The 24,039-nt window shown below is 47.2% G+C and overlaps 1 protein-coding gene across 1 annotated transcript in view; it reads left to right on the top strand.

Moving 5' to 3' along the window:
* Positions 1 to 1,459: 1,459 nt before the first annotated feature.
* Positions 1,460 to 24,039, top strand: part of SLC5A1 (solute carrier family 5 member 1) — a 52,623-nt gene continuing 30,043 nt past the window's right edge. The window contains exons 1-2 of the mRNA XM_045534569.1: positions 1,460 to 1,727; positions 7,178 to 7,249. Coding sequence (XP_045390525.1) covers positions 1,602 to 1,727; positions 7,178 to 7,249 — 198 coding nt within the window. The 5' untranslated portion in view covers positions 1,460 to 1,601. The remainder of the gene's footprint in view (positions 1,728 to 7,177; positions 7,250 to 24,039) is intronic.

A 24,039-nucleotide genomic window follows, 5' to 3' on the forward strand; every position in this document is an offset into this window, starting at 1 on the left:
CTGCCACTGGGCAGGAAGCCCTGTGAGGGCAAGAGCCACCTGAGTCTTGTACATAGCTGTACACGCAGGATGAACACATGCAACCTGGTACATAGAAGCTGCCCTTTTGCGGCAAGAATGAATGAATGAATGAATTTTCTGGCCTCTCCCTGGCCACCATCTTTTTTTCTCTTTGCCCATTTATGTTCTGCTTCCCTAACACAATCAAAGGGTGGCCCTGTCCCTCCTTTGAAGTCCTTTAGCACTTCTAGTCCTCTCTTCTGCTCACTTTTTGGGTTTTTTCATTTCCACAAACTTCATTTTCTATGCCTTGTACTTTTGGAACTCGGCATGGGCTTGCTGCCTGCAGTCACGGGTTCAGGGCTGAATTTTTGTTGTGAGTGGGCTCCCATCCAGACTAGACCAGAAGTTCCCCAAAGGCAGGGACTCTGCCTGGCACAGAGCCAAGTGAAAAAGCTTTGCTGCTTGCAGGTATGAATGAACACGGACAAAAGGTCAGTTGCTCCAAGCTGCAACTGACAGCAGAGCTCTAAGTCTTGGGAGGCATCCACGACAGAGAGCCTCTGCTTCCAGGTCCCCCGGAAGAGGAGCTCCTGCTCCCTCTGGGCAGACGTTAGGGTAGACCCTGGATGTAGCCTTATGCAGTTAACGTTCCTGGGGGATGCCGTCCAAGTAACGATTCTCTGACAGCAGCCCCAGTGGGGGAACAGGTGCCCATGAGGGAGGAGGGGAAGCAGCTCTCTGAGGCAGTAAAGTGCAAATTCTCAGGCTGTTCAGATCTGGGCAGTGGATGGTTTTCTAGCAGTGGGCAAGGAGGGCCTGTGGCAGAACAGAGTCCTGGTAGGGTCTGTGGGGTTCTTCCCCCTCCCTGCACCTCCTCATCAGAGCGGGGCTTCCCTCTTCCAGAGCAGCCACTTTTGGCTGCCATGTGGCCTCCGGGGCCAGCCTGGGATGGCCACAGTGCTCCTGGCGTCGGAAGGGAGTCAGGATGTGGGTGAGTGGGTAGCCATCCGTGTGGCCAGGAGATTAGCATTGTGCTGCATTTTGTTTCCAGCGACACCCAGCAACTTTCTGTCCCTTCAAGAATGTTCTATGCAGAGACCAAGAACTTGGCTGATTCTTCAGAGAATTGCTGCACCTATTTTGCACATGGTGAAGCCAAGTCCACAAAGGGCCTGGGACTGCTCCAAGGGCAGGTGGCAGGTGATCTGCAGCCTTTAGGCTCCTGGCCCCAGGTGGACTGTTCCTTCGATGGAGCCACTCCCACTCTGCCCGGTGGCCCCATGGCAGGTAGGCGTGGTGGCCCGGCCACAGCGGGCCTTTGTGCCAGGCGGGCACCACCCCCTGGCCTGCCCCTCCCCGCTCCCAGGACAGCCCTTACCTGGCGACAGCGCTCCTCCGACGCCGGCAGTGCTGCGAGCTCCTCATTCAGCGCTGCACGCCCGGAGCTGCTCCCCGACGGTGCAGCGCGGCGCACGAGCCCCCGCGCCACTGCCCCGAGGCCCCAGCGTCGCGGGTCCCCTACCGGGCTGACCATTAGCCAGGAGGCCGTATAAGGAACGAGTGGCCCGGGCGTGCAGGAGGGACGCGTCGCCGCCGCCATGGACAGCAGCACCTCTAGCCCCGCGACCACCGCCGCGCCCGAGTCCTACGAGCGCATCCGCAATGCGGCCGACATCTCTGTCATCGTCATCTACTTCGTGGTGGTGATGGCCGTCGGGCTGTGGGTATGTGGGGGGGGGTACTGGGACGCGGGCTGAGGGGGCCAGGGCCACCGGGAGGGAAGAGCTGGGCCACAGAGGAGCGACGGCACAGCCTCTCTGTGCTGCAGGGGCCGGGGAGGCTTTGGAGCCTGCGGGCAGGAGGAGAGGGAAAGACTTGGAAGTGCTTGAGAGAGTTGGGGGCACAGTGAGAGGCGAGGGGGGCAAGCAGGGATGAGCGGAAGAGAGAAGGGAGCCCAGGGGAGCCTGCCAGCACGGGCTGAGGAGGATGCGGGGCCTGAGAGCAGAGGAGGAAGGTAGGGGACTGGAGGGCGTGGCGGAGAGTGTGGGAGGGAGGCGGGCAAGGGGTAGCCTGGAGTCGCAGGAAGGGCCCCAGGGCTGGGGAGATGAGCCCCAAGGAGGTGCCTAGTGTCCTACCTGTTAGTCATCCAGTTTCGGAAAAGAGAAATCGTGCAGCGCAGGAAAGCCATAGCCTCTGTCAGCCCCAGGTTCCGTGGGACAATCCATGGGGTAGGTGCTCACTGCTGTCCCCGTCCTGGGAAAGGCTAACCCCGAGCCCTTGAGCCTGCACGTCCCAGGGGCTGGAGCAAATTAGAGATGGGGAAGATGGGTGGAGGAGGAGGAGAAGGAGGAGGAGGAGGAGGAGGAGGAGGAAGACGTGGGGTGACCTGGCACTGGGGAGAGGGAAGTGTGTCTCTCTCCTTTGGGACTCTGGGGACACACCAAACCAGAGAAACTTGTTCTCCGCAGCCTGAAACTTGGAAATTTCACTTATGACAGACTCTGGCACACCCAACAACTAGAGGAGGAGGGTTTTTGTTTTTGTGTTTTTCCCTTGGTCCAGGCTGTATGTAGTGCAGTGCTACCATCCTAGCTGTCTGCAGCCTGGAACTCCGGGCTAGAGGGATCCCAGGAGGAGGTGTTTTGAAAGTGTACAGATATTCCAGCTACTCTCAGGCATTGTCATGGAGCAGGGGATCCGATGACAGAACCAGGAGATTGCTGTGCCAGCAGGTGGTTGTGTTGAACTCTTTTGACTTAGAGGAGAGGAGGATGGGTATTAACCCTTCTATGGACACAGAGCTTTTTTTTTTTAAAAGTAAGAGAAATGTTGATTTTTTTTTTATAAAGGAATTGTAGAAACCAGATGTAGCAGAAAGCCTCTTTAAGTGTCACATGGGGTCAGTGTGGCTGACTTTTGCTCAATACTCTCAGCTTCCTAGACATAGTGGGATGTCCAACCAGGAGCCAGGATATTCAAGTTTAGTACTGGCTTTCACATGGTTTGCTCCGTGTGATGTTGTCTGAGCCATGTCAACCTCATTTTACTAAGTATAAAATAGCTACAATCTTATCTGTTCTCCCCAGGGTGGTTGTGAGGATCTACAACTCTAGGATTTTTTTTTTTTTTTAATACTATTGTCATTTGCCCTCCAGGTTATGATCCAGGCCCTGAACGACTTTTGTTCTTTTAAGTAAAAATGGGCAAAAATGGGCAGTGTGTCTTCACAAAAGCCACAAGACAGGGAGGGCGGGTGCTAATCCCCATTTTACAGAAGTGGCAACTGAAGCCTCACGTGGCTGTAATTTGCCTAAGATTGCAACAGACAGAATCGTTCCTGGAACTCAGGTCTCTTGAATCCTGGATTTTCGAAGGTGCCAGGCACTGTGCCACAGTGCCTGCCTTCCTCCTCCCACCCCACCCCAGCATGTAAGGGCTGGAGCCAAGGAGTGAGGCCATCACCTGCTGGCCATACCGTACTGCCTGTTTCCTGCACAGTCGCTGATAATCTCAGTTCCCTGAACCAATCTCGTGTTAGCCTTGCCAGTCCTGTTGGTGTTTATACTTTTTTTTTTTAATGGTGTTTACACTTTTTAAGTATCTGTGAATCAGTATCATTTGTCTTGTTAAATGCTACTTAATGAGCCTGATAGTATTTGTCTACGTTTACTCTTCGCCCATTAGTCAGTGCCTCTGGACCTGGCTTGTTTAACGTGCTGGATGTCGTCCAGTTTGTTCTCCCCTTTTTACTATTGAAGGGTCAAGAGTGGCCTAATGCAGGGGTGGACATTCTGACCCCCGCGTGATCTCTGGGCTGCAGAGATAGAACAATCCAGGTCCATTGTGCTTCCTTAACTTAGAAAAGACCTCCACCCATCCCAGCCAATGTCCCTGTGTCCCCATCTCCGTCTCTTCCAACATTATTTTGGTTCTGTTTTACCCTCCTCCAACTCTGCTTCATCTAATCACATTTGGACTCTGGGTTGTTACTTCTCCAGTGTTTATTTTCATTTTTCTTTCACTACCCCCCAGCTTGTTCATTGGGGGAGTGTATATCCTTTTAAGCCGGATGTCTGGCCATATTCCTGCTGGAAGATTTCATTAAAGCTATCCTGCACCCCCCTCAAGTCAGGGTTTGTTAAACTAGGGCCCACGGGCCAAATCTGACTCATAGCCTATTTTTATATGGCCCACAAACTAAGAATGGTTTTTTCCACTTTGAAAGGGTTGTGGAAACAAAAGAGAACAAAGCAAAATTCAAGGAGTTTGCAGCAGAGACCTTATGTAGCCCATGAAGCCTAAAGTATTTACCATCAGGCTCTTTTTCTTTACAGAAAATGTCTACTGACCCCTGTCTTATGCACTCATTTGAACTGATAAAAGTCATTTATTGCCTGAGTTGGAATGGCCCTTGGGGGAGCCCAAACTTTCCGTGTTACAGATGAGGGTCGGAGAGGGTGACCTGAAGTCATTCAGATGAGTTGGTACCAGAGCTAGGACTAGAACCTAAGTCATATGATGCCAAAGCCAATGCTCTTTCCACTATTCTCGCTCTCCTCCTCCCTGAGATATTATCCTCCCTGGGAATACTCTCTCCATGGTCCTTAACCACTGCACTGCTGTGACAGTGTCCTGGTGGTGCTGAATGCCTTCTTTCCTCACACATTTTCATGAATCGAGAGCCTAAAGCTTATTGACTTCCACCCTTTTCATCCTATGCCAAAGTCTCTTCTTTAGATCATTTGACAAAATCTTCTTGACAAGTTGGCAACAGTCTTCACTTGAATAGTTCCAGCAGAGACTCTCTCAGGTGGCACCGTTTCCATCTCTGGACAGCTCTGGTGGAAGGGAAGTTCTTCCTGGTAGCTGGCTCAGACCTGCCATCCTGGAGCTTCTCCCTGTTAGTCTGGTCGTGCCCTGTGCAAGCCACGCTTAGTGGGCCTGTCCTACTTTGCACATCAGAAGACAATAGGCCACACTTGAATCTTCTCTTCTTCAGGCCCAATGTCCCATTTCTTAAGCTGTTCCTCATCCAAACAGAGGTCTGAAGGTCTTTGCTTGGACTCAGTGATATTTCTATTCTACTGGGGGGGACCCCACAAACCCAAACCCAAACCCAAAACATTGTGGGTCAGGAATTGTGTTTATTTTTCCCCGTGCTGCTACCACTTGTAAATTCATTCTTTTCTAGTTGTAGGGTGGACAGGCAAATTTAATGCCATGGTTTACAAAGTGGAACCTTGGAGTTTTCCTTTGAGCATTTCTTTCTTGCAGGACAATGTCTTTCTGGGCACAAAGCATGATCCTAAGCATTATGGGAATTAAAAATTTGTAATAAGGGAACACAAAGTAAAAAAATTTGTAAGGGTGTGAGCAAGGCATAGATGGAGTCTTCTAGGTGTTCAGAGGAGGGAGAGTTTATTTTTTGGGGAGGAGGAGGAAGGCGTAGGGAAGGAGGAGGTTTCTATGGGGGGAGTGTTAGGTGGGGGTTCGTGGGGAAGGTGGAGTTTGACTGGCCTTAAAGGATGGGTGGGTAAAGTCTGGGCTTGGGGAGATGAAGAGACAAACATTCTAGAGAGGAAAAGTCCTAGCGTGGACACATCTCTCTTCACCCTTTGTCTATTTCCAACATCTTTCCTGAATTATTCCAGCTCCTCACTCTAGTCCCTCCCCTCACATTCCTCTAAGCTCTTCATTCCTGAGACCACCTGGGAAATGTTTGTGTCTGGGCTCCAAACCCACTTTTCCTGTCCCTCCAGCCATGCTTGGGGTGGATATCAACCTTCTTCAACTTCAGAATGACCTTCAGATTGGCCTTTCCCTGGCCAACTGGCAGAACCTGAGTTCTTGCGATTTATTTCTATTTCAGCCCTAGCGACCTTCTCTGCTGCGTAGGTCTGTTGGTCTCCTTGCTGTTCCAGGAAAACCACTACAGAGTCTTCCAGAGGATGTCCCATGGGAGGGAGGACCCTGCTGGGATTCCAGAAAGACCTGAGCTGTGCTCTCCTGGGCTGCCCAGCACACGGGGGCGCTCAACAAATTTGTGTTGATTGATGCACGAGTGGCCCTGCTTCCTAAAGGACTAAGAGGGCCAGGGGCCAGGGGCAGAGGCACTGTCCCTATTTTGTGCTGGAGGACTGGGCCTGAGCCTGAGCTGGACCAGGAATAAACAAAAGGCTGAGAGGCAACATTCCAAGGGAGCGGTGAGAGGGGCTGGTGGTCATGAAGTGAATATATGTGTCATTTTTCTTCTCAGGAACCTTCAGTGGCTCCCTATTGCCTGTGGAATAACACCTATGTTTTTTAGCCTGGCATTTGAGAGCCTGAGTTCTGCCCCACTTCTCACCATTGTCCAATTCACACACCTCAGCCAGGTTCACCAGAAACCACTGTTTGCCATTCCCTCCTTCCCCACACTGGGCGAGGTTCCTTCTCCCGATCACGGATTTGCTATTCCTGCACTGTGAAATGTCCCTCCCTTTTTTCTCTGACTAATAAAACCCCACTCTTTCTTCCAGATTTGCTGAAATGCTACCCCCTCTGTAAAGCCTTTCCTGACACCCCAGTCCGAAGGAATCCCTCCTTCCTCTGTACTTCCCGCAGTAGTCACCATATATTGAAAAGTAATGATTCCAGCAAGCTCCTACCTACATCCTCAGAGAGAAAAGATTTGAACAGAGTTGGAATGTCTGGTTTTTTATGTAATATTTAGTACAATCCCTTTGCATTCTTGGAGCACTTTTTTTTTTTTGGTAACAGCTTTATTGAGATATAATTCATGTACCATATGTACCTTTTAAAAGTATGATATTTTATTAGACACCTCCGTATGCTTGTAAAAAAGGCTTAAAAAATTCCATTTCCCCCTGTTTAACAGATAAGCAAACAGATCCAGGTGGAGTGACTTGCTGACAGCCGCCCTGTAAGCTAATTACAGAGCTAGCCCAGGGCAAGCTGTTTAAGGCTTCTGGGCCTCATTTTCCTCGTTTGTCAAATGCAGGTCCCTGCCTCCTTCATCTCAGTATATTGAGGCTCCGGGGGAAGATGGAATGTGAAAGTATTTCAGAAAGTGGAGTGGGTAGAAGAAGGTGTCATGCAAGGGGAAGAATGCCCTTTAGGCTGGCAAGACCACTCTTGTAGTTTTCTATTACATTTTTGATCCTTTCCTCCCCAGGCTATGTTTTCTACTAATCGTGGGACTGTCGGAGGCTTCTTCCTGGCAGGCCGAAGTATGGTGTGGTGGCCGGTAAGTTTTCTCTGAAATACTATTTGATTAACTACGATATTCTCTTTCGGAACCCATTTTCTCCTTGGCTTTGGGTGGTGGCAATTCTTCCTTTCCACCTAGATCCTTGACAATGAGTCTTATGCTCACCGGGTCTCTTGGGCACCCTTAATCTCTTAGGGTCAGGGAAGAGCCTTTACATAAATAATGCTTGGATTCCTTGAAGGAATAAATAGAAGAAAAGACTGCACAAGGTGGGCAGAGTGGAGAAACAAAAACAGCACACAGACTGAGGTAAGCTCGAGCCAATCTGAGCTTCCATTTCTGTATCTATGAAATAAGGGTGATAATATTTGCCTTCCAGGAGTGCTATGAATAGTGGTGACCTCTTATCGGGTGGATACTCAATAAATAGTAGCTCTTTTGCTACTTTTTCCTACTGTAAGTACCATAGAAGAGAGATTTTTATCTGTCCTTCCTACAGAGCCTAACACAGTGCCTGACATATGGGAGGCCCTCAATAAATGCTGAATGGATAGGGGAGGAGCCCCCTACTCTTCCAATGACAGTTTTCCTCTGGATGAGATTTCCTCATCTCTTGGTGTATTTTGTATTTTGTATATTTAAGAGGCGTTTTCCCGTGGGAGGCTGAGGCAGGTGGATCATGTGAGCTCAGGAGTTTGAGACCAGCCCGAGCAAGAGCAAGACCCCGTCTCTACTAAAAGTAGAAAAATTAGCCAGGTGTCATGGCATGCACCTGTAGTCCCAGCTACTCGGGAGGCTGAGGCAGGAGGATCACTTGAGCCCAGGAGTTTGAGGTTGCTGTGAGCTAGGCTTACGCCACGGCACTCACTCTAGCCTGGGCAACAGAGCAAGACTCTGTCTCAAAAAAAAAAAAAAAAAAAAAAAAAAGAGGCATTTTCCCTGATGCTTGTACATGGGTGGGACTGTCCCAGTCGAAGGACATCATGTATGTGCGTGGGTGGAGGAGAAACCAGGAGGTGCTCTCCATCCTCTCAGCCCAGGGCCCTGGCTGGTTCATCAGTTCAGCTCAATGACCACTTTGATCCAGGGTTCCCACTCAAGGGAGAGTGAGTGAGAACACTGGTTGAACAAACTGGCCAAATCGTGCAATTCCTTGGTCTTCAGATATGAGTAAGGTTGGCTGGAGAAAGAGGAGAGTAATGCAGATTACATACAATGAGAAGGGAGTGACAGCTGGGAGTTGGTTGCAGGAAGAGAAACAAGAAAGTAAAGACTGTCACTATCATGATCCGTACAGCACAGAGAGAACTTACCAGGAAATCATGCCACAGCTTGCAGTGGGCCTTTGATCAGCTGTTTGGGGATGGATTTTAATAGTTGGCATCATCACAATTGCTTGGGTTGTCCCTGAAGTCATTTCTATTTAAAAAAAAAATTTAAAAATTTTTTGACAACTAAAACTTATATATATTTCCAGTATGCAACATACACATGAGATAGGTATACATTGTGAAATAATTAAATTAATTAACTTATCCATCACCTCACATACTTCACTTATTTTTTTTTTGTGGTGAGAATATTTAAGATCTAATCTCTTAGCAATTTTCAAGTATACGATACATTATTATTAAGTGTGGTCACCATGCTGTATAACAGATCTCCAGAACTTATTCCACCTAACTGAAACTTTGTACCCTTTAAGCAACATCTTCCCTGGCAACCACCATTCTACTCTCTGCTTCTATTATTTCGCCTTTTTTAGATTCCACATATAAGTGAGACCAGGAAGTCATTTCTACTTTATTCTTAAGGAGGCCGAGAATACTGGGCGCAGATGCCAACTTCTGTTGTGGGTCCCTCGTGGTGGTCTCTCCTGACACCTTGATGGGTAGAGGCACATACATTCAGATGTCTCCTTTCAGTTTTGTGTGAGGGCTTTTTGTCTTCTAATGCTTTGGACTTTTGTGCCTTCCCAAAAGCTGGTGTTAAAGAGGCAGCTCTGATCCAAAGTTCAAGACAAGGCTGGGTGAGTCTCCCTAGAGCTGTGCTGTGCAATATGGTAGCCACTAGTCACACTGACTGTTTAAACCAAAATTAAAATTAGGTAAAATTAAAAGTTCCTTTCCTCAGTCACATAGTCGTGTCCCAAGTGCACAGTAGCCATATGTGGATAGTGGCGACTGTGTTGGATAGTGCAGACCTAGAACACGTCCTTGTTCCACTGGACAGTGCCACTCTGTAGATTTCTATAGGTTGGCATGAGATCTTAGTGGACTTGAGATTTGCTGAATGACAGCACTAAACGGGACTTTGAAGTTTATTTAATTATTTTGAAAACAATGGACGCTTACCCCATCTAATGCTTCAGTGCCTGATAACGTCAGTCTCAGCTGGCGCCCAGCCCCACTTCCTCCTCCCCACCCCATGTGATGGGAAATTCACTATGTCTAAGACAAACCATTCCGTTTTTAGACAGCTCTTTTTCTTTCTGCTGACTATCATCAAGATGAAAGTTTTTAGGGCCGATATATTGGGCGTAAGACCTCGGCTTCTAATTTCTGGGTCTTGGAGAAGCCAATGAGTAGGGAAGGCATGCGGCAGAACCACCTCTAGGAGGTATGCATTTTGGGCTAGGCCTGGGAACACGTCATTTTTTTTTTTTTTTTTTGAGACAGGGCCTCACTCTGTTGCCCGAGCTAGAGTGCAGTGGGATCATCATAGCTCACTGCAACCTCAAACTCCTGGGCTCAAGCAATCCTCCTGCCTCAGCCTCCTGAGTAGATGGCACTACAGGCATGAACCACTATGCCTGGCTAATTTTTCTATTTTTAGTAGAGATAGAATCTCGCTCTTGCTCAGGCTGGTCTCAAACTCCTAACCTCAAGCAATCCTCCAACCTCAGCCTCCCAAAGTGCTAGGATTACAGGCATGAGCCACCGCATCCGGCCGGGAACACATCATATCTTAACCAGAGATGATGCCTTTCTTCCTGACAGTGCCCCAGCTTGGTTGATGAAAGGGATTAGCCTCACCCAAAGCAAGTAGGGTTCAGTGATTTATGTGGGGCTTTCTGTCGGTGTTGTTTTCCTTATGCAGGCATGTCTCAGTATCGGATTTTCTAACCAGCAGAGAAACATGGCAACATTTTTTCTTTTGTGCAGAAGTCACTGCTTCCTTGATGAGGCTGACATTCAGCTCTTCTTCCTCCAACCATAGTGTCCAATCAAGGTTTTATGAGATTACGTTAATGGCTTCTAAACCTGCTCATGTATCAGAATCTCAGGAGGTAATGCATGTACAGCACTCAGCACTGCGCCTGGCGAGTGGTCAATAAATTGGAGTGTTAAGAAATGGAGGGAGGGTCTGGAATGCCAAACGCAACCCTCGGGTGGCATCTGTCTGGTGCACAGTACTTAGTAGTGCTCAGTGAACAGAAGCTAGCATTTCCCTAGCTACTGCTGCTGATTCCTTACGTTGACCGTGTGAGTAAATGAACATGATTTATATGTACATTTATGTAAACCATCGATTCCAGCTACACATTGGCCACATTTTAACATCTCTGAAATAGAGTTGTGTCTTATATTCAATCAGTAGCATGCCATAGGTGAAGTGGCAGTGTTTTTCTTTCTTCGTGCTCCATGGTATGTCTTATGATAGTTGGTGCCTTATGTTCAATAAAGTATGGTTATATTCTAAAGTAATGGTTTTTAAACTGTTTTTACTGCAACCTTTAAGCTCTGCAGAAATGCTTTCGGGGCTGCCCTGCATTCTGCTCCCTTGTCCCTGGCAATCCAACTTTTATTTATTTTATATAAGGGGAGTCTTCTAGGATTTTGTTTGAGAACAAGCTTCTGCTCACTTACAAAGTTTAAAAACTGCTAATTTACATGAATGCTTAGCGTGATGATTTCCATTCTAAGATTTAAAATGGTTTTAAAACATCATAGCCATACACACCTGAGAGAAGGAATTAAAGGAAAACCATGGCATGAGAGAAAATTCGAGAAAATCTAAGTCCTTTCTCTCCAAAATTAAAAAAAGTATTTGAAACCGCATCAAAACTAGACTTCTAAATTTCTGTTTGAAATAAGATACAAAGTTGATTCAAGCCTGTCATTGGTCCATAAGTCCATAACCAGAATATCAGTTCTCAAATGTGCTGGCCCAAAGAGTGCATCACGGGGGCCAGAGGCTGTCCAGTGCTGACATCTCTCCTGGCCTGCAGGCTGCAGCAGAAACCCTCCAAGGCAGCCCTTTGCCCCTTCTGTCTGCCCAGTTGCTTTGTGCCATAGGAGGAGTGGGCAGCAAAGAGGCTTCGGGAAGAGAGTCCTAGGGGATTTTAGGAAAGGAGCACTTGTGTTGACCCTGGGTTGATATATTTGAGGTAGGGAGGGCTTGGGTTGTCACCCACAAGACAAACAGGAGAAAATCACAGCTCATAAAGTCTGAGAAGTGGTTGGGCAGAGGAGGGCCTGGTTCAGGGCATTCAGGGGCTCAGAGGGCTTTGCAAGGAGTGGTTATGAGCTGTAACAGGCGAAGATCCAGGAGCTCTGGAAAAAGATTTCATTCTGGAAAAGTTAGCGAGGCCCAGAGAGAGAGAAATAGTTTGTGCCTCGCTTTGAAGACAGAAGTGAGGGACACTCAGAGGGAAGGAACGAGGACTCTCCGTCTGAAATTGCAAGAGGAATTAGCTTACAGAGGGAGCCAGGCGGGGTGGCCCCCAGAAGCCTGAGTCATGCTTGAGGCAAGCCAAGGCGACTCAACTGAGGAACGTGAAACCGTGAAGCTGCGGCTTGTGTAATTGTGGGCTGGTTGGTGGCCCAGGATTCCCTTTTTATGAGGCACCATGGTTTGGCACCTTTAACTGACAGCTGCCTGTGCGCTGTGTTGTGATGAATTCTTGGGGATGTGGGTGATGTGAGGGTAGGAAGGCCGTGAAGTTCAGGTGCTAAGCTTTGAAGGGGAATTCCCCACTCTTTGGCTAGTGGCAGCAGAAATTGCTCTGCAAATTGGGGCCCCAGGTTCACAGCCCAGTGGAGGACCCTTGTTTTGGAGGAGAGTTTGATCACACCTACCAACGCCGTTGGCAGAACCAACTCCGTGGGAGCCGCAGGGTACGACAGGCACGGGCCAACCCTTCGACAACCCCCTTTGACTCAGAAGTAAGCATTCCAGAGGGCAGGGAGTGGGAACCGCACAGGGAGCCAAAGGATTGGGCTTGGTCCCAGCTTTGTGACATTGGGCAATTCATTAGTCCCTGAGTCTCCGAGAGTCTCCTCTGTAATGTGAGACAGTCAGATCGGGAATCTCAAAGGCTCTTCCAGGACCAAAATTCTAAGTTTTTACATCACAGTGGAGGGAACAAGCACAGGAAATGACTGTGGGCATGCTAGTCACTCCATCACCAGTGAGCGCCATGGAGATGGAATGGCTGTGCGTCTCTCAACAGCTAGAGTTTCCTTCCTATCCTTATTAGAGACTCATCAGAAAGCGGACGTCACAGTGCTTTAGGGCAAGGGTTGACAAACTTTTTCTGTAAAGGGTCAGATAGTAAATATTTTTTCTGCTTTGTCACTATGTGAACTCTTATCATAACTTCTCCACTAAGTTGGGGTAGCATGAAACCATCCACGGAAAATACATACATGAGTGGCTGTGGCTGTGTTCCAATAAAACTTTATTTACAAAAACAGGCCGAGGGCCAGATGTGTTGTTTTGAGGACACACACAGTCTTGGAACAGTGCCTGGCAAACGGTAAACTCTCAGGCTTAGCTCTGGTGCTTCTTTTCAGCTGGGACCATTTGGAGGACTTATATCAGATCGCTTATCTGATTGTATCCTCAGTGATGTCGTCCAGGGAGGATGATGATTAACCCCATGGGCTGCCCAAGTTTACACAAGATAAGGACAGCTAGGGCTCCCTCTGATCTTCTGGTGATTCAGGTCTCTTTCTCCTTGTCCTTTGACATGGAAATTTATGAGGCCAGTAGGTATGATCTAAAGGTTAATCTGAAAACCAAGAAATTCTTTCATTTGGGCCGACCAGAGACCCCGATAGAAATTTTCTTTGAAGAATGAGGGCGGCTTCTCAAACTTCTAAAACCCTCTAGAGTAAAATATATCTGATTTTTTTCTTTAAGTCTCTAAAACCTAATGATCAGATCAAAGTTCAGACAGTTGTGATGCCACTGGAGGGGCCAGAGGGGAAAACCTCCTAGGCTGAAGACACAGGTGGGAGCTCACGGATCAGAGAGGAAGAAAGGGAACCGGGCAAGTGGACGAGGGAGAGGCAGAGATGCACCGAGGGAGGACCCTCCGGGAGAGGTGAGAAGACAAGGACGTGGCTCTTCGTAAGCTCCGGGGAAGTGATTCCTGCCTCCTCTGACCCCCAAGTCCAAGTCCTGCTCTCTCTTCCTGCTCTGGTTGCTTTCTCCCTGCATGTAGCTGTCTCTGTCCTTACGTATCCTAGTGTCCCGTGAAGAGGACAGAGCCTGTGTTTTTCTTAATCTTTTTTTGTTTTAATTATTCCTCACAACACCTAGTCCAAGGCCTTACACTGGAAGTAGGCACTTACCAAATATGGGTTGAATTAAAGAAAAGCCAGGGAGGAGAAGGACGGGTCGCCAGACCCTCATGTGTCTCCCTCCATGGGATCACGTGAGACACCTAAATTTACATTCTGCCCTCTGGTGCAGGGGCCACGGAGTGTAGACAGTGGTAACAATTCAGGAAGTTAGGAGGGGGCTGAGTCTAAGTCAAAGCCTGCCTCTAACTCCCATTCCCATGCACAGAGGGAAACATTTTGTTGTTGTTATTTTTTAGGCTCATGGTAGTAAAACTGGAAAAGAAAGTCCTAATTACAACCCCTCATTTCAGCTCATGTTGGACTCCTCGGTAGAGTTTGGTGTGGCCATGGCTCGTCGCTATCTCAGGCCATTTGTTTTTTTTTTTTTTTTTTCTCAGTTTGAGTCAAGGTTTTGCAAAACTTGGCAGTTCCCATAGGTATAGGTTTCCTCTTGGGTGGCGGCTTTTTTGATTATCATGGCAGATCCTGCATTACTCCTGAACAAACGTTTGTTCCCCCTCTTCTATTCCTTCTCCTCTTTCTGTTACTTTGTTATGTGTGTGTGAGACAGCTTTGCTATTGTTGCCTGGGCCAGAGTGCAGTGGTGTCATCGTAGCTCACTGCAACCTCCAACTCCTGGGCTCAAGTGATCCTCCTGCCTCAGCCTCCCAAGTAGCTGGGACTACAGGTTCATGCTACCACGCCCGGATAATTTTTCTATTTTTAGTAGAGACGGGGTCTTGCTCTTGCTGAGGCTGGTCTTGAACTCCTGAGCTCAAGTGATCCTCCTGCCTCACTCGGCCTTCCAGAGTACTAGGATTATAGGCGTAAGCCACGGTGCCTGGTTTTTCCTGTTACTCTTTCCTCTTTCTCCTTGTCTTCTTCCTTCACTGTCTTCTCCTCCTCTTTCTTCTTCTCTTCCTTCCCTCTGTTCACCTCCCCTCTTCCTTCTCTCTCTCTCTTTTTGGTGGATCCACTTACCTCCCATTCTTCATGGCTTAGTCTCTCCTCTGAGGAGCTTCTCTGATTAATGCACGGCCGCTCACTGCCCCATGTAGTCTTTATGTTTCTAGACATCGGTGGACTGATGTGTAGCCAAGTTTCTATTCGTCTAGCTAGTACCTGTGCTCCTGGCTTCTCCTTTCCCACTGGCTGCCTTCCCAGCTTGTCTAACAGATTAGCATTGCCATAGACCGAGAAAACAAAAAAGTAAATTGTCATCAGTATTTCTCGCTGGCTGAATTCAGAAGAGTTAGAAGAATGCCAAAACTATCAGCTAAAATAAAGTCTTTGGGTTATTCCTGTTAGAAATGTCTCTGGGATTAAATGAGTTAATAATACACGTAAATCTCCCAGGGCAGTAGATGGTTAGTACTAACCAAGGGCTGGCTATTGTTATTGTATCTCATCTCCAGATCCTCCTCCACAAACCGTGAATTCAATCATTCATCCATGTATGTATTTGTCCACTTATGCATTATTATTCTTTCATTCCACGACTATGTGTTTGTTGATGACCTACTATGTGTCAGATTCTGTGTTAGGCACCGGTATATGCCCGGGTGTATGTGTGTGTGTCACTCACGTTCTTACGTGGAATGTGTAAAGTTATGAATAGTGGTTAAGTGTTTGATAGGAAATCTATTTGCGCCAAGGTGGGGGTGGGCGAGTGGGAAGGAACAGGGTCCTTCTTAACCTACATAGGAGGTCAGGGAGGGCCTCCCTGAGGACTGGGCATTTAGGCTGAGCCCTAAAGGATCAGAGGGAGCCAGCCGCGTGAAGACTGATGGGGCATGAGCAATCCAAGCAGAAGGAACAGAATGGTCAAAGGCCCTGGGGTAGGAAGGAACTTGGGGTATCTGAGGAACTGAAAAGGAATCATTACGGGAGAGAGACAGTGCATTTAGATCAGGCCCTTCTGGTGAGGGACCCTGAGTTGTCGGGCCCATCTGGATTGGGGGGTCACCAGTCTTCTTGACCTCTAAATGCCAACCAAAGACTTCATCTGCCTGTTGCACCAAAAGCCGGTGGGAGAATGTCAGCATTGGTAGTGGTGTCCTAGTTTCCTGCCCCTTTGGTTCTGCGGGCGAGGAGAGTCGTTCAGGAAGATAATGAGTGAAAGACGACCATTGTCCGTGGGGTTATGAGCTGACAGAGCAAACAGAGATTATGACAACTCTGGAGCAAAGCCAGTGTCTAAATATTTACCAGAGTCTCAGAAATAAAATATTCGGAATATATGAGCCCCACCTTATTTTCTGTCTCAGTCCAGGAAGTGTGATTCTTGGGAGATGGCAAGGGTCAAAGGTTAAACCTTTCGTAACTTTCCCCTGCGAAAAGAGAGCTCACTGAGGGAGATGCTCATCGAAAGCCCAGTGCCTGAGAGGGGAGGGAGAAATCTGAAATAAAACACGCTACAGACGGGCACAGGCTGTTCCCGAGTTTACAGTGAGGTGGCTGGGAGGGTCTCACTCCAATGTGCCCCTCACTTCGGGGAAGTTCAGAAGAGAATGTCTGGGCAGGAAGGAGGAGGCCAGTGTGGTGCCGTGGCCTCTCCCTGTGCTCCCAGGACTTCAGTCACCTTTGGCTGTCCCTTCTCTCCACCTTGGGCAAGTCTCTTCTCTCTTCTGATCTTTAATCTCCTCATCTGTAAATGAAACTGAGAGTAATACCAACCTCGAGAGACTGTTGTGGGCATTAAATAAGATAAAGTGAATGGAGTACATGGTCCAACACTTCGTCCAAAGGAGGTACTGTAAAAGTTAGCATTCCTCTCTCCCTTTCATTTTATTTTATTTTATTTTTTTGAGACAGAGTCTTGCTCTGTTGCCTGGGCTAGAGTGCAGTGGCATCATCATAGCTCACTGCAACCTCCAACTCCTGGGCTTAAGCCATCCTCTCACCTCAGCCTCCTGAGTAGCTGGGGCTACAGGTGTGCATCACCATGCCCATGGTGTCAGGGTAGCCCATGCAATATTTGGGACATACTTAACACAACAAATGTATTCGTTATTTATCTGGAATGCAGATTTAACTGTGTGTCTTGAATCCTGATGTGTGCTAAAGTGTGAGGACCATGGTCAGAAGCTGTCCCAATGGAGGCGTGTCTAGCACGGCCCAGAGAGGGGATGGAGAGGAGACCCTGGGATCTCCTGATGTCCCTTAAAGAGGAGGACAGGGGCAGGGAGCAGGAGGCCATCTCCAGAGTTCTGGACATTCTGGGTGGTCTACAGTTTATTAACAAAGGGAGAAATTTCCTGAAATTAGCTGAGTGCATTTTCCATTTGAGCAATGACGATCTTGCCCCCTCAAAGAGAAACCACCACTCTGTCACTTTCATGAGATTCAGGGCACTCTGCAAACACACGGGCCGTGTGAGAGCATTATCAATACTTCTTCAGAATAAGATGCAAAAGTTTCTTAAGTGTTTCTCTCATTTGTAACCTTACTTAAGCCTGAGAATGCCTTTGTGGGGGAGGCTAAATGGGATTCCTATCCTCGGTTTATTGTGGAGGAAACTGAGGCTCAACGCAGTAAAGCGACTGGCTCAAGATCACAGGGTTTGTTATGGCAGAGCCAAGATCAGAACCAGGTTGGAAGGCTCCCAGGGTGCTCAGAGGGAGGGGAAGAAAGAGATGTTCATGCCATTTGATTGTGTTTTCAAACATGATTATTGATACAGGGTACTTTTTTCCAAAATCATTGGCTGCCTCTGATCCTGAAGCTCGCTGTCCATTTCCTTGGGCAATGCTTGACTCCTGGGCTAGTGGTCCCGAGTGTGCACTTGCTATTTTATTTTCCTTAGGGTGTGGTAGTAAAGATGAAATTAATATGGAAACTTTCTTCCTCTGGGCTATAATTTTGTTTTCATTTGAAAATAACAAGGAAATGTAATCATTTCCAAGGTAATTTCAGCTTTAACATCCTATGAACTGGGTTAAGATGTCAATTTTCTATTTCTTGTCACACAAATCATAATTGCAGTTAGCATTCAGTGATGTTTTTATGTCTTTTTCTACATCACCCCAAACAAACAGATAATGTACCTGCCTGCCTTGTTCTCAGTCCTCAGGCTCTGCCAGTGAATCTGAGACAGCTCTGGAATTGTTGTCCTTTATTCTATTTTTTTTTCCTTTTTTTGAGACAGAGTCTCACTCTGTTGCCCGGGCTAGAGTGCTGTGGCATCAGCCTAGCTTACAGCAACTTCAAACTCCTGGGCTCAAGTGATCCTCCTGCCTCAGCCTTCCGAGTAGCTGGGACTACAGGCATGTGCCACCATGCTCGGCTAATTTTTTCTATATATTTTTAGTTGTCCAGCTAATTTCTTTCTATTTTTTAGTAGAGACAGGGTCTCGCTCTTGCTGAGGCTGGTCTCGAACTCCTGACCTCGAGTGATCCTCCTGCCTCAGTCTCCCAGAGTGCTAGGATTACAGGCTTGAGCCACTGCACCTGGCCTGTTGTCCTTTATTCTTAAAGGTTTTAAAGAATTGTGTTCTGATTATAAAATTATACAAACTCATTGTGAAAAAATAAGAAAAGTGTTAAAAAGTAAAAAAAAAGTACTCATTGTTTTCTCTTCCAAAGATAACCACTGTTAAATTTGGATTTATTTATGAATACACACACACCTATGCATATATTTGAACATTTTAGAGATCATTTGCTATATATAGGTTTGTAAGGTTCTTTTTGTTTTACATTTTATCATGAGCATCCTTAAGTCATAACAAATTCTTCAAAGCTATAATTTTAATGGCTGCATACTATTCTATCATAAGGATCAACCTTAACTTATGCAATTGTTTTCCTATTGTGGGGCACTTAGGTTGTTTCCAAGTTGACTGTAAATAACGTGGCAATGAACATACTAATGAAATCCTTATGTCTAAGTCTTTGTTTGCATCTCTGATAATTTGCTTAAAATAGAGTCTCCAAAATAGGGCTATAAAGTGGATGGAGATGAACTTTTAAATGATTTTGATATGTATCGACAGACTTGCTTGCTAGAAAGATTGTATCAATTTACATTTCTACCAGAAATATATGGGAGAGCCTATTTACTCGCCCACACGAAGTATTTAAAACAAAAAAAAAATGTCTATTTGATGGACTAACCCACAAGGTCAAATCTTCCTTGTGGCCTCGTTCTTATGAACGCTAAGCTTATAGGTTGCCAGGTTGACATCTAAGAGAGACACTTCATAGTCTCTAGTATGCCCTGCTGGCCCCGCTGTCCTTACGGGCCCTGTGTAGGGCTGGCGGGCCAGGTTTATTGCCTCTTCCTCCGGGGAGATGGTCCTTGGCATGGCCCTGTGAAGAGTCCCCACTCCAAGCATCCAATGGGATCAAATGCGACTCTGAGGCATTTGGTCACCATGGCTCCTGCGGTTTCCCTAAGAGAAGCATTCAAGGGTTCGATATCACTTCAGCAGACCTCTACTGAACCCTTGCCATGCACAAGGAAGGTCTTGTGCTAAGTAGAAGCAGAAATGCTCTTTGAGGGCTAGAAGATATTTGAGGCATCACACTTGTTCAGAAGCAGTTGCCAACACAGGACCTGGCATGCACCAGGAGAGTGAACAGACAACACCTGGAGGAAGGGATCAGAGGAGGATGATAGTCAGAGACCTCGTCTCTTAAAAACAAAAGTTTGCAGGGAGACCTGATTTGCCGGATGTTTTCCTTTGTGGTTTAGGTAGTCTCATGGGAAAACATCAGATTTTTGCCAAACCCTGGAGAGATTGAAGTTAAAGAAAGTTTAAGTGGTAGAGCCACTGTCTTGTTAAGGTAAACCAGATTGGTCCTATCAGGAATCTAAATTACAAATGGGAGGAAATCCTCTCTTGTTAAATGTTCCAAACAGTGTAGAAGCAAATTCTCAAACAGTGAAGGGAATTAGAGGAACTGGCCCAGTCCCCTCTACTGTCAAGCATCTATGGCTGAGTGTCAGGTTTAAAAGAGGATATGAGGGTAGATGGTGTTGAAACCAGACAGGAGGTCAAGAAGGGAGCCTGCTTCACTCTGTACAGCTCGTGTCCAGAATAGCCTCTGCTGGTTGGGGGCCTACTTGGGGACAGACGTGGGGCTGAGGGCAGCAGAGAGCAATAAGGATGGTGAGATTCAAGTCCAGGGTCAGTGAGGAGCAGACACATGAGAAGAGGAGGCTTAGCCTGGAGAATATTTAAGGGTGGGGGTACCACCCCTGTCCTCAGATACTGGAAGGGCTGGCTTTGTGTTGTTCCGGAATCAGGGTGGAAGTGGGACTGACAGGTAGATTTCAGCTCAAGGTAAAGAATGACTTTTTAACAATCAGAGTTTTTCTGCCACGGTTTCAGCTCTCCTGTAAGGTGAGGAGTTCTCTGTCACCAGAGGTCTGCATTCTGAAGCTGACCATCGCTTGGGAGGTATTGCAGAGGGGACTCAAGCTGTGACATCTATGGACCCGACCCACTCTGGAAGATTCTATGGTTCTGTAATTTCTCTATCTCCCCTCCTGCCAACCTTCTAGGATAGGCAGTAAGATGCGACCATGAATTCCCTAAAGTCAAAAACATAGTATTTTTGTCTTCTGTGATGTCACATTCCACTCTCAGACCTGCTGGGTTTGGTCAGACCCGGCTCATCTTGCACATTGACAGGGAAACTATCTAAATACTTTTGAGCACCAGCAGGGCATGAGGAGGGCTTGGAAAGAAGTTAGTGAAAAGCAAGGTCAAGCTGGCACAATGTTAGATAAAGTCTAACATCCTGAATTCAGAAGGAGTGTGGGAGGAAATTACAGAGAAGGACATGATGACTCATGTCACTGGGTCACTCCCTAGATGGGGCGTGATTCCCAAATGAGCATGAGTGTGGGTGAGGAGTGGACAGAGAGAGTGTTTGGGAAATCAGTGTGCCGAAAGTGTTGTGGGTGTTTTTTTTTTTTTTTTGAAACAGGGTCTCACTCTGTCTCCCAGGCTGGAGCGCAGTGGTATCATCATAGCTCACTGCAGCCTTAAACTCCTGGGCTCAAGCGATCCTCCTGCCTCGGCCTCCCGAGTAGCTGGGACTATACCTGGCTAATTTTTCTATCTTTTGTAGAGATGGGGTCTTGCTCTTGCTCAGGCTGTGTAAGCGTTGTTGATGAGCTCCAGGGAGCGGAGGGCAGCGTGAGAACCTGGCAGAGGAGCATAGGTGACAAAGTGATGGTGCCTGGCTTAGTCTACTCAGGCTGCAGTGACAAAATACCACAGAATGGGTGTCTTACACATCAGAAATGAACTTTCTCGCTGTTCTAGAAGTTAGAAGTCCAAGATCAAAGTGCTGTCAGGGTTGGTGTCTGGTGAGGCCTCTCTTCCTGGCTTGTAGGCGCTGCCTTCTCGAGGTGTCCTTGCATGGCCTCTTCTCTGTGTGCATCAGGGGACAGAGAGAGAAAGAGGGAGCTCTCTGGTGTCTCTTCTCATAAAGACAGCCATTCGATCGGATTGGAGCCGCATCCTGATGACCTCATTTAACCTTGTTGTGTCCCTTAAGGCCCCATCTCCAAGCACACTCACATTGGGGTCTGGGGAATCCAACATACGAATTTTCCGGGGAGGACACAGTTTAGTCTGTAACAGCGTCCGTTGTAGCTCTTGTGGATTGTCTTTGAAGGCGAAGTAATTGTCCTCTTGGCAGGAGGTGGGAGGGAAGGGACATTGCTTGAGGGTCGGCTGAGTGCCATTCCTTACTGATCCACAATCTCATCTGGCTCCTCCGCAGCCGTGTATGGGGGGAGGTGGAGGCTCACAGGTGGTCTGACCACCCAGGGAGTAAGAGGCCAAGAAAGCATTCGAACTTGAGTTTTTTTTTTTTTTTTTTTTAATGCAACAGTTTAAGTATCTGTATTTTTTATCATTTTGGATTTGCCCCTAATTTATACATTTCATATTCAGACCTCAATATTACACTTTAGTTACACAGCCAGTAAAAAATAAGACAGTTGAAACAAATAACCGAAGTAAAAAAAAAATTACTTTGTTCCTAAGTAAAAATGATTTAGTTCTGAAGCCGATGGATAATGTAAAGAAGGGAAGGGACTGGATGCCGTGGCTCACGCCTGTAATCCTAGCGCTTTGGGAGGCTGAGGCGGGAGGATCGCTTGAGGTCAGGAGTTCGAGACCAGCCTGAGCAAGGACAAGACCCTGTCTCTACTAAAAATAGAAAGAGATTAGCTGGGCGTGGTGGTGGGGCACCAGTAGTCTCAGCTATTCGGGAGGCTGAGGCAGAAGGATTGCTTGAGCCGAGGAGTTTGAGGTTGCAGTGAGCTATAATGATGCCACTGCACTCTAGCCGGGGCAACAGAGTTAGACCTGTCTCGAAAAAAAAAAAAAAAAAAAGGAACGATCGGGAAGAAATTGATTGTATCAAGAGACCATCCTTAGCAAATCTAGTTCCTTATTAACCAAGCTGAGAGTTACCCTGATTTGCTCAGAGGAAGCTCAGTCTTTGTTACCAACATTGCTTGTTCCTAGATTAACTGAGTTTTTACATTGACTTTTTACTTTTTTGCAGTTAGGTGCATGGCATTATTTTCTTGCATACTCAATCCCACTGGCAGAAAATGATTAGAAAGTCCTTTGTCAAACTTGAGTTTTTAAGCTCATGCATGCTGCCTTTGCGCTGGAGGGAACTTCACCTTGAAACCTTGCTGAATTCCTACAACTGTATCTTTAAGCCTGGAGCTGTCAGGGAGATGGCTTCGCAGGCCCTTTAGGGTGTCTGGGAGGGTCTCTGAATTCAGCAGTGATTTGATCAGAGTTGTGCTTTGGGGAGGTGATTGGCTGTGTGTGTGTGTGTGTGTGTGTGTGTGTGTGTAACTGACAGGAGGGAGAGACTGGGATCCTCTAGAAGCCTGTTGCATAGTCCTGTTGCGAGATAGTGACAGGCAGCACAAGGGTGATATAGAAAGTGCTAGATGCCCATGACCCTGTGAAGGCAGAGTCAGAGTGTTGGTAAATGATTCAGTGCAGGTCGTGGAGTACAGAGAGTGAATCCAGAATGAGGCCCAGGTGGCCCTGAGAGAAACGAACCAAACCTGAGCCCAGGACATTCTGGTACCCCAAGCTCTCCTGGCCCCATTCCAACCCCTTCTCAGATGGTGAGGGGGAGGAACCCCCAGACAGCCCGAGATGGCTTTAGGTACGATGTCCCCCTTTGAGGGATGGGCATTGGAGAGGACTTATTGAATTTATGATTAATCTAATGTAGTTAATCATTTCTGGTAATTATGTCCTTAACAGTACAGCATTAGGCTTAATAATTGATCAAGCGAGAGGTGATAAATGAAAAGATAATGGCTCAGGACAGGTAGGTCACTTGCAGAAGGAACATTTTGATTAAAAGTGGACTGTTACCCCGCCAAGCTTTCAGCAGAAAGAGGTGGATGTCTCTAAACAACATGCTTCCCCCTGGGTTCCCCTTCTCAATGAGTGGCATCCACCCAGGGACTCGAGTCCTAAATCTAGGAGTCTACCCTTGATTACGCTGTCCCTCATTTGCTACATCGAACCCATCAACTTTGTTTCTAAAACATTCTTCCAATCTCTACACTTGTCTTTGCTTTAACTGCTACCATCCTAGTCTAAGCCCCCGTCCTTGTTCACCCAGATATAGTCACACGTGCCTTTCCCACTCGGGGAAGTTTTTTTTTTTTCTTTTGAGATGGGGTCTCACTCTGTCACCCAGGCTGGAGTGCAGTGGCATCGTCATAGCTCACTGTAACCTCAAATTCCTGGGCTCAAGCCATCCTCCTGCCTCAGCTTCCCAAGTAGCTGGGACTACAGGCACATGCTACCACGCATGGCTAATTTTTCCATTTTTTTGTAGAGATGGGATGTTGCTCTTGCTCAGGCTGGTCTTGAACTCCTGGCCTCAAGCGATCCTCCCGCCTCCTGCCCTCCCAGAGTGCCAGGATGACAGGCGTGAGCAGGAAGTCTTTGCTGTGTTGGAATGTTCTCCCTCTGATCCGGTCCCCTTCCAGTCTTCCAGTCTTGGGTATTTAATATGTGTCCTTTCAATCTGTCTTCTGTGTTTTTAGACATACGTGTATCCTTGAAAAATTCCTTGTTTTGTGCATGTGTCTGTGCAGCCTCTAGGACCTTTGTAGAATAGAAAAATAAAAATGCTATGTGGATTTAGAGAATTATTCTTAGTAGTAGTATCATCTCTAATGACTTGGGTATCCATGGAATCACATAATTTGACAGCTAGGAATCACTTGGAAATCACTGGCTC

The sequence above is a fragment of the Lemur catta genome, chromosome 21 (genome assembly GCF_020740605.2).
Source record: "Lemur catta isolate mLemCat1 chromosome 21, mLemCat1.pri, whole genome shotgun sequence".
Taxonomy (NCBI): domain Eukaryota; kingdom Metazoa; phylum Chordata; class Mammalia; order Primates; family Lemuridae; genus Lemur; species Lemur catta.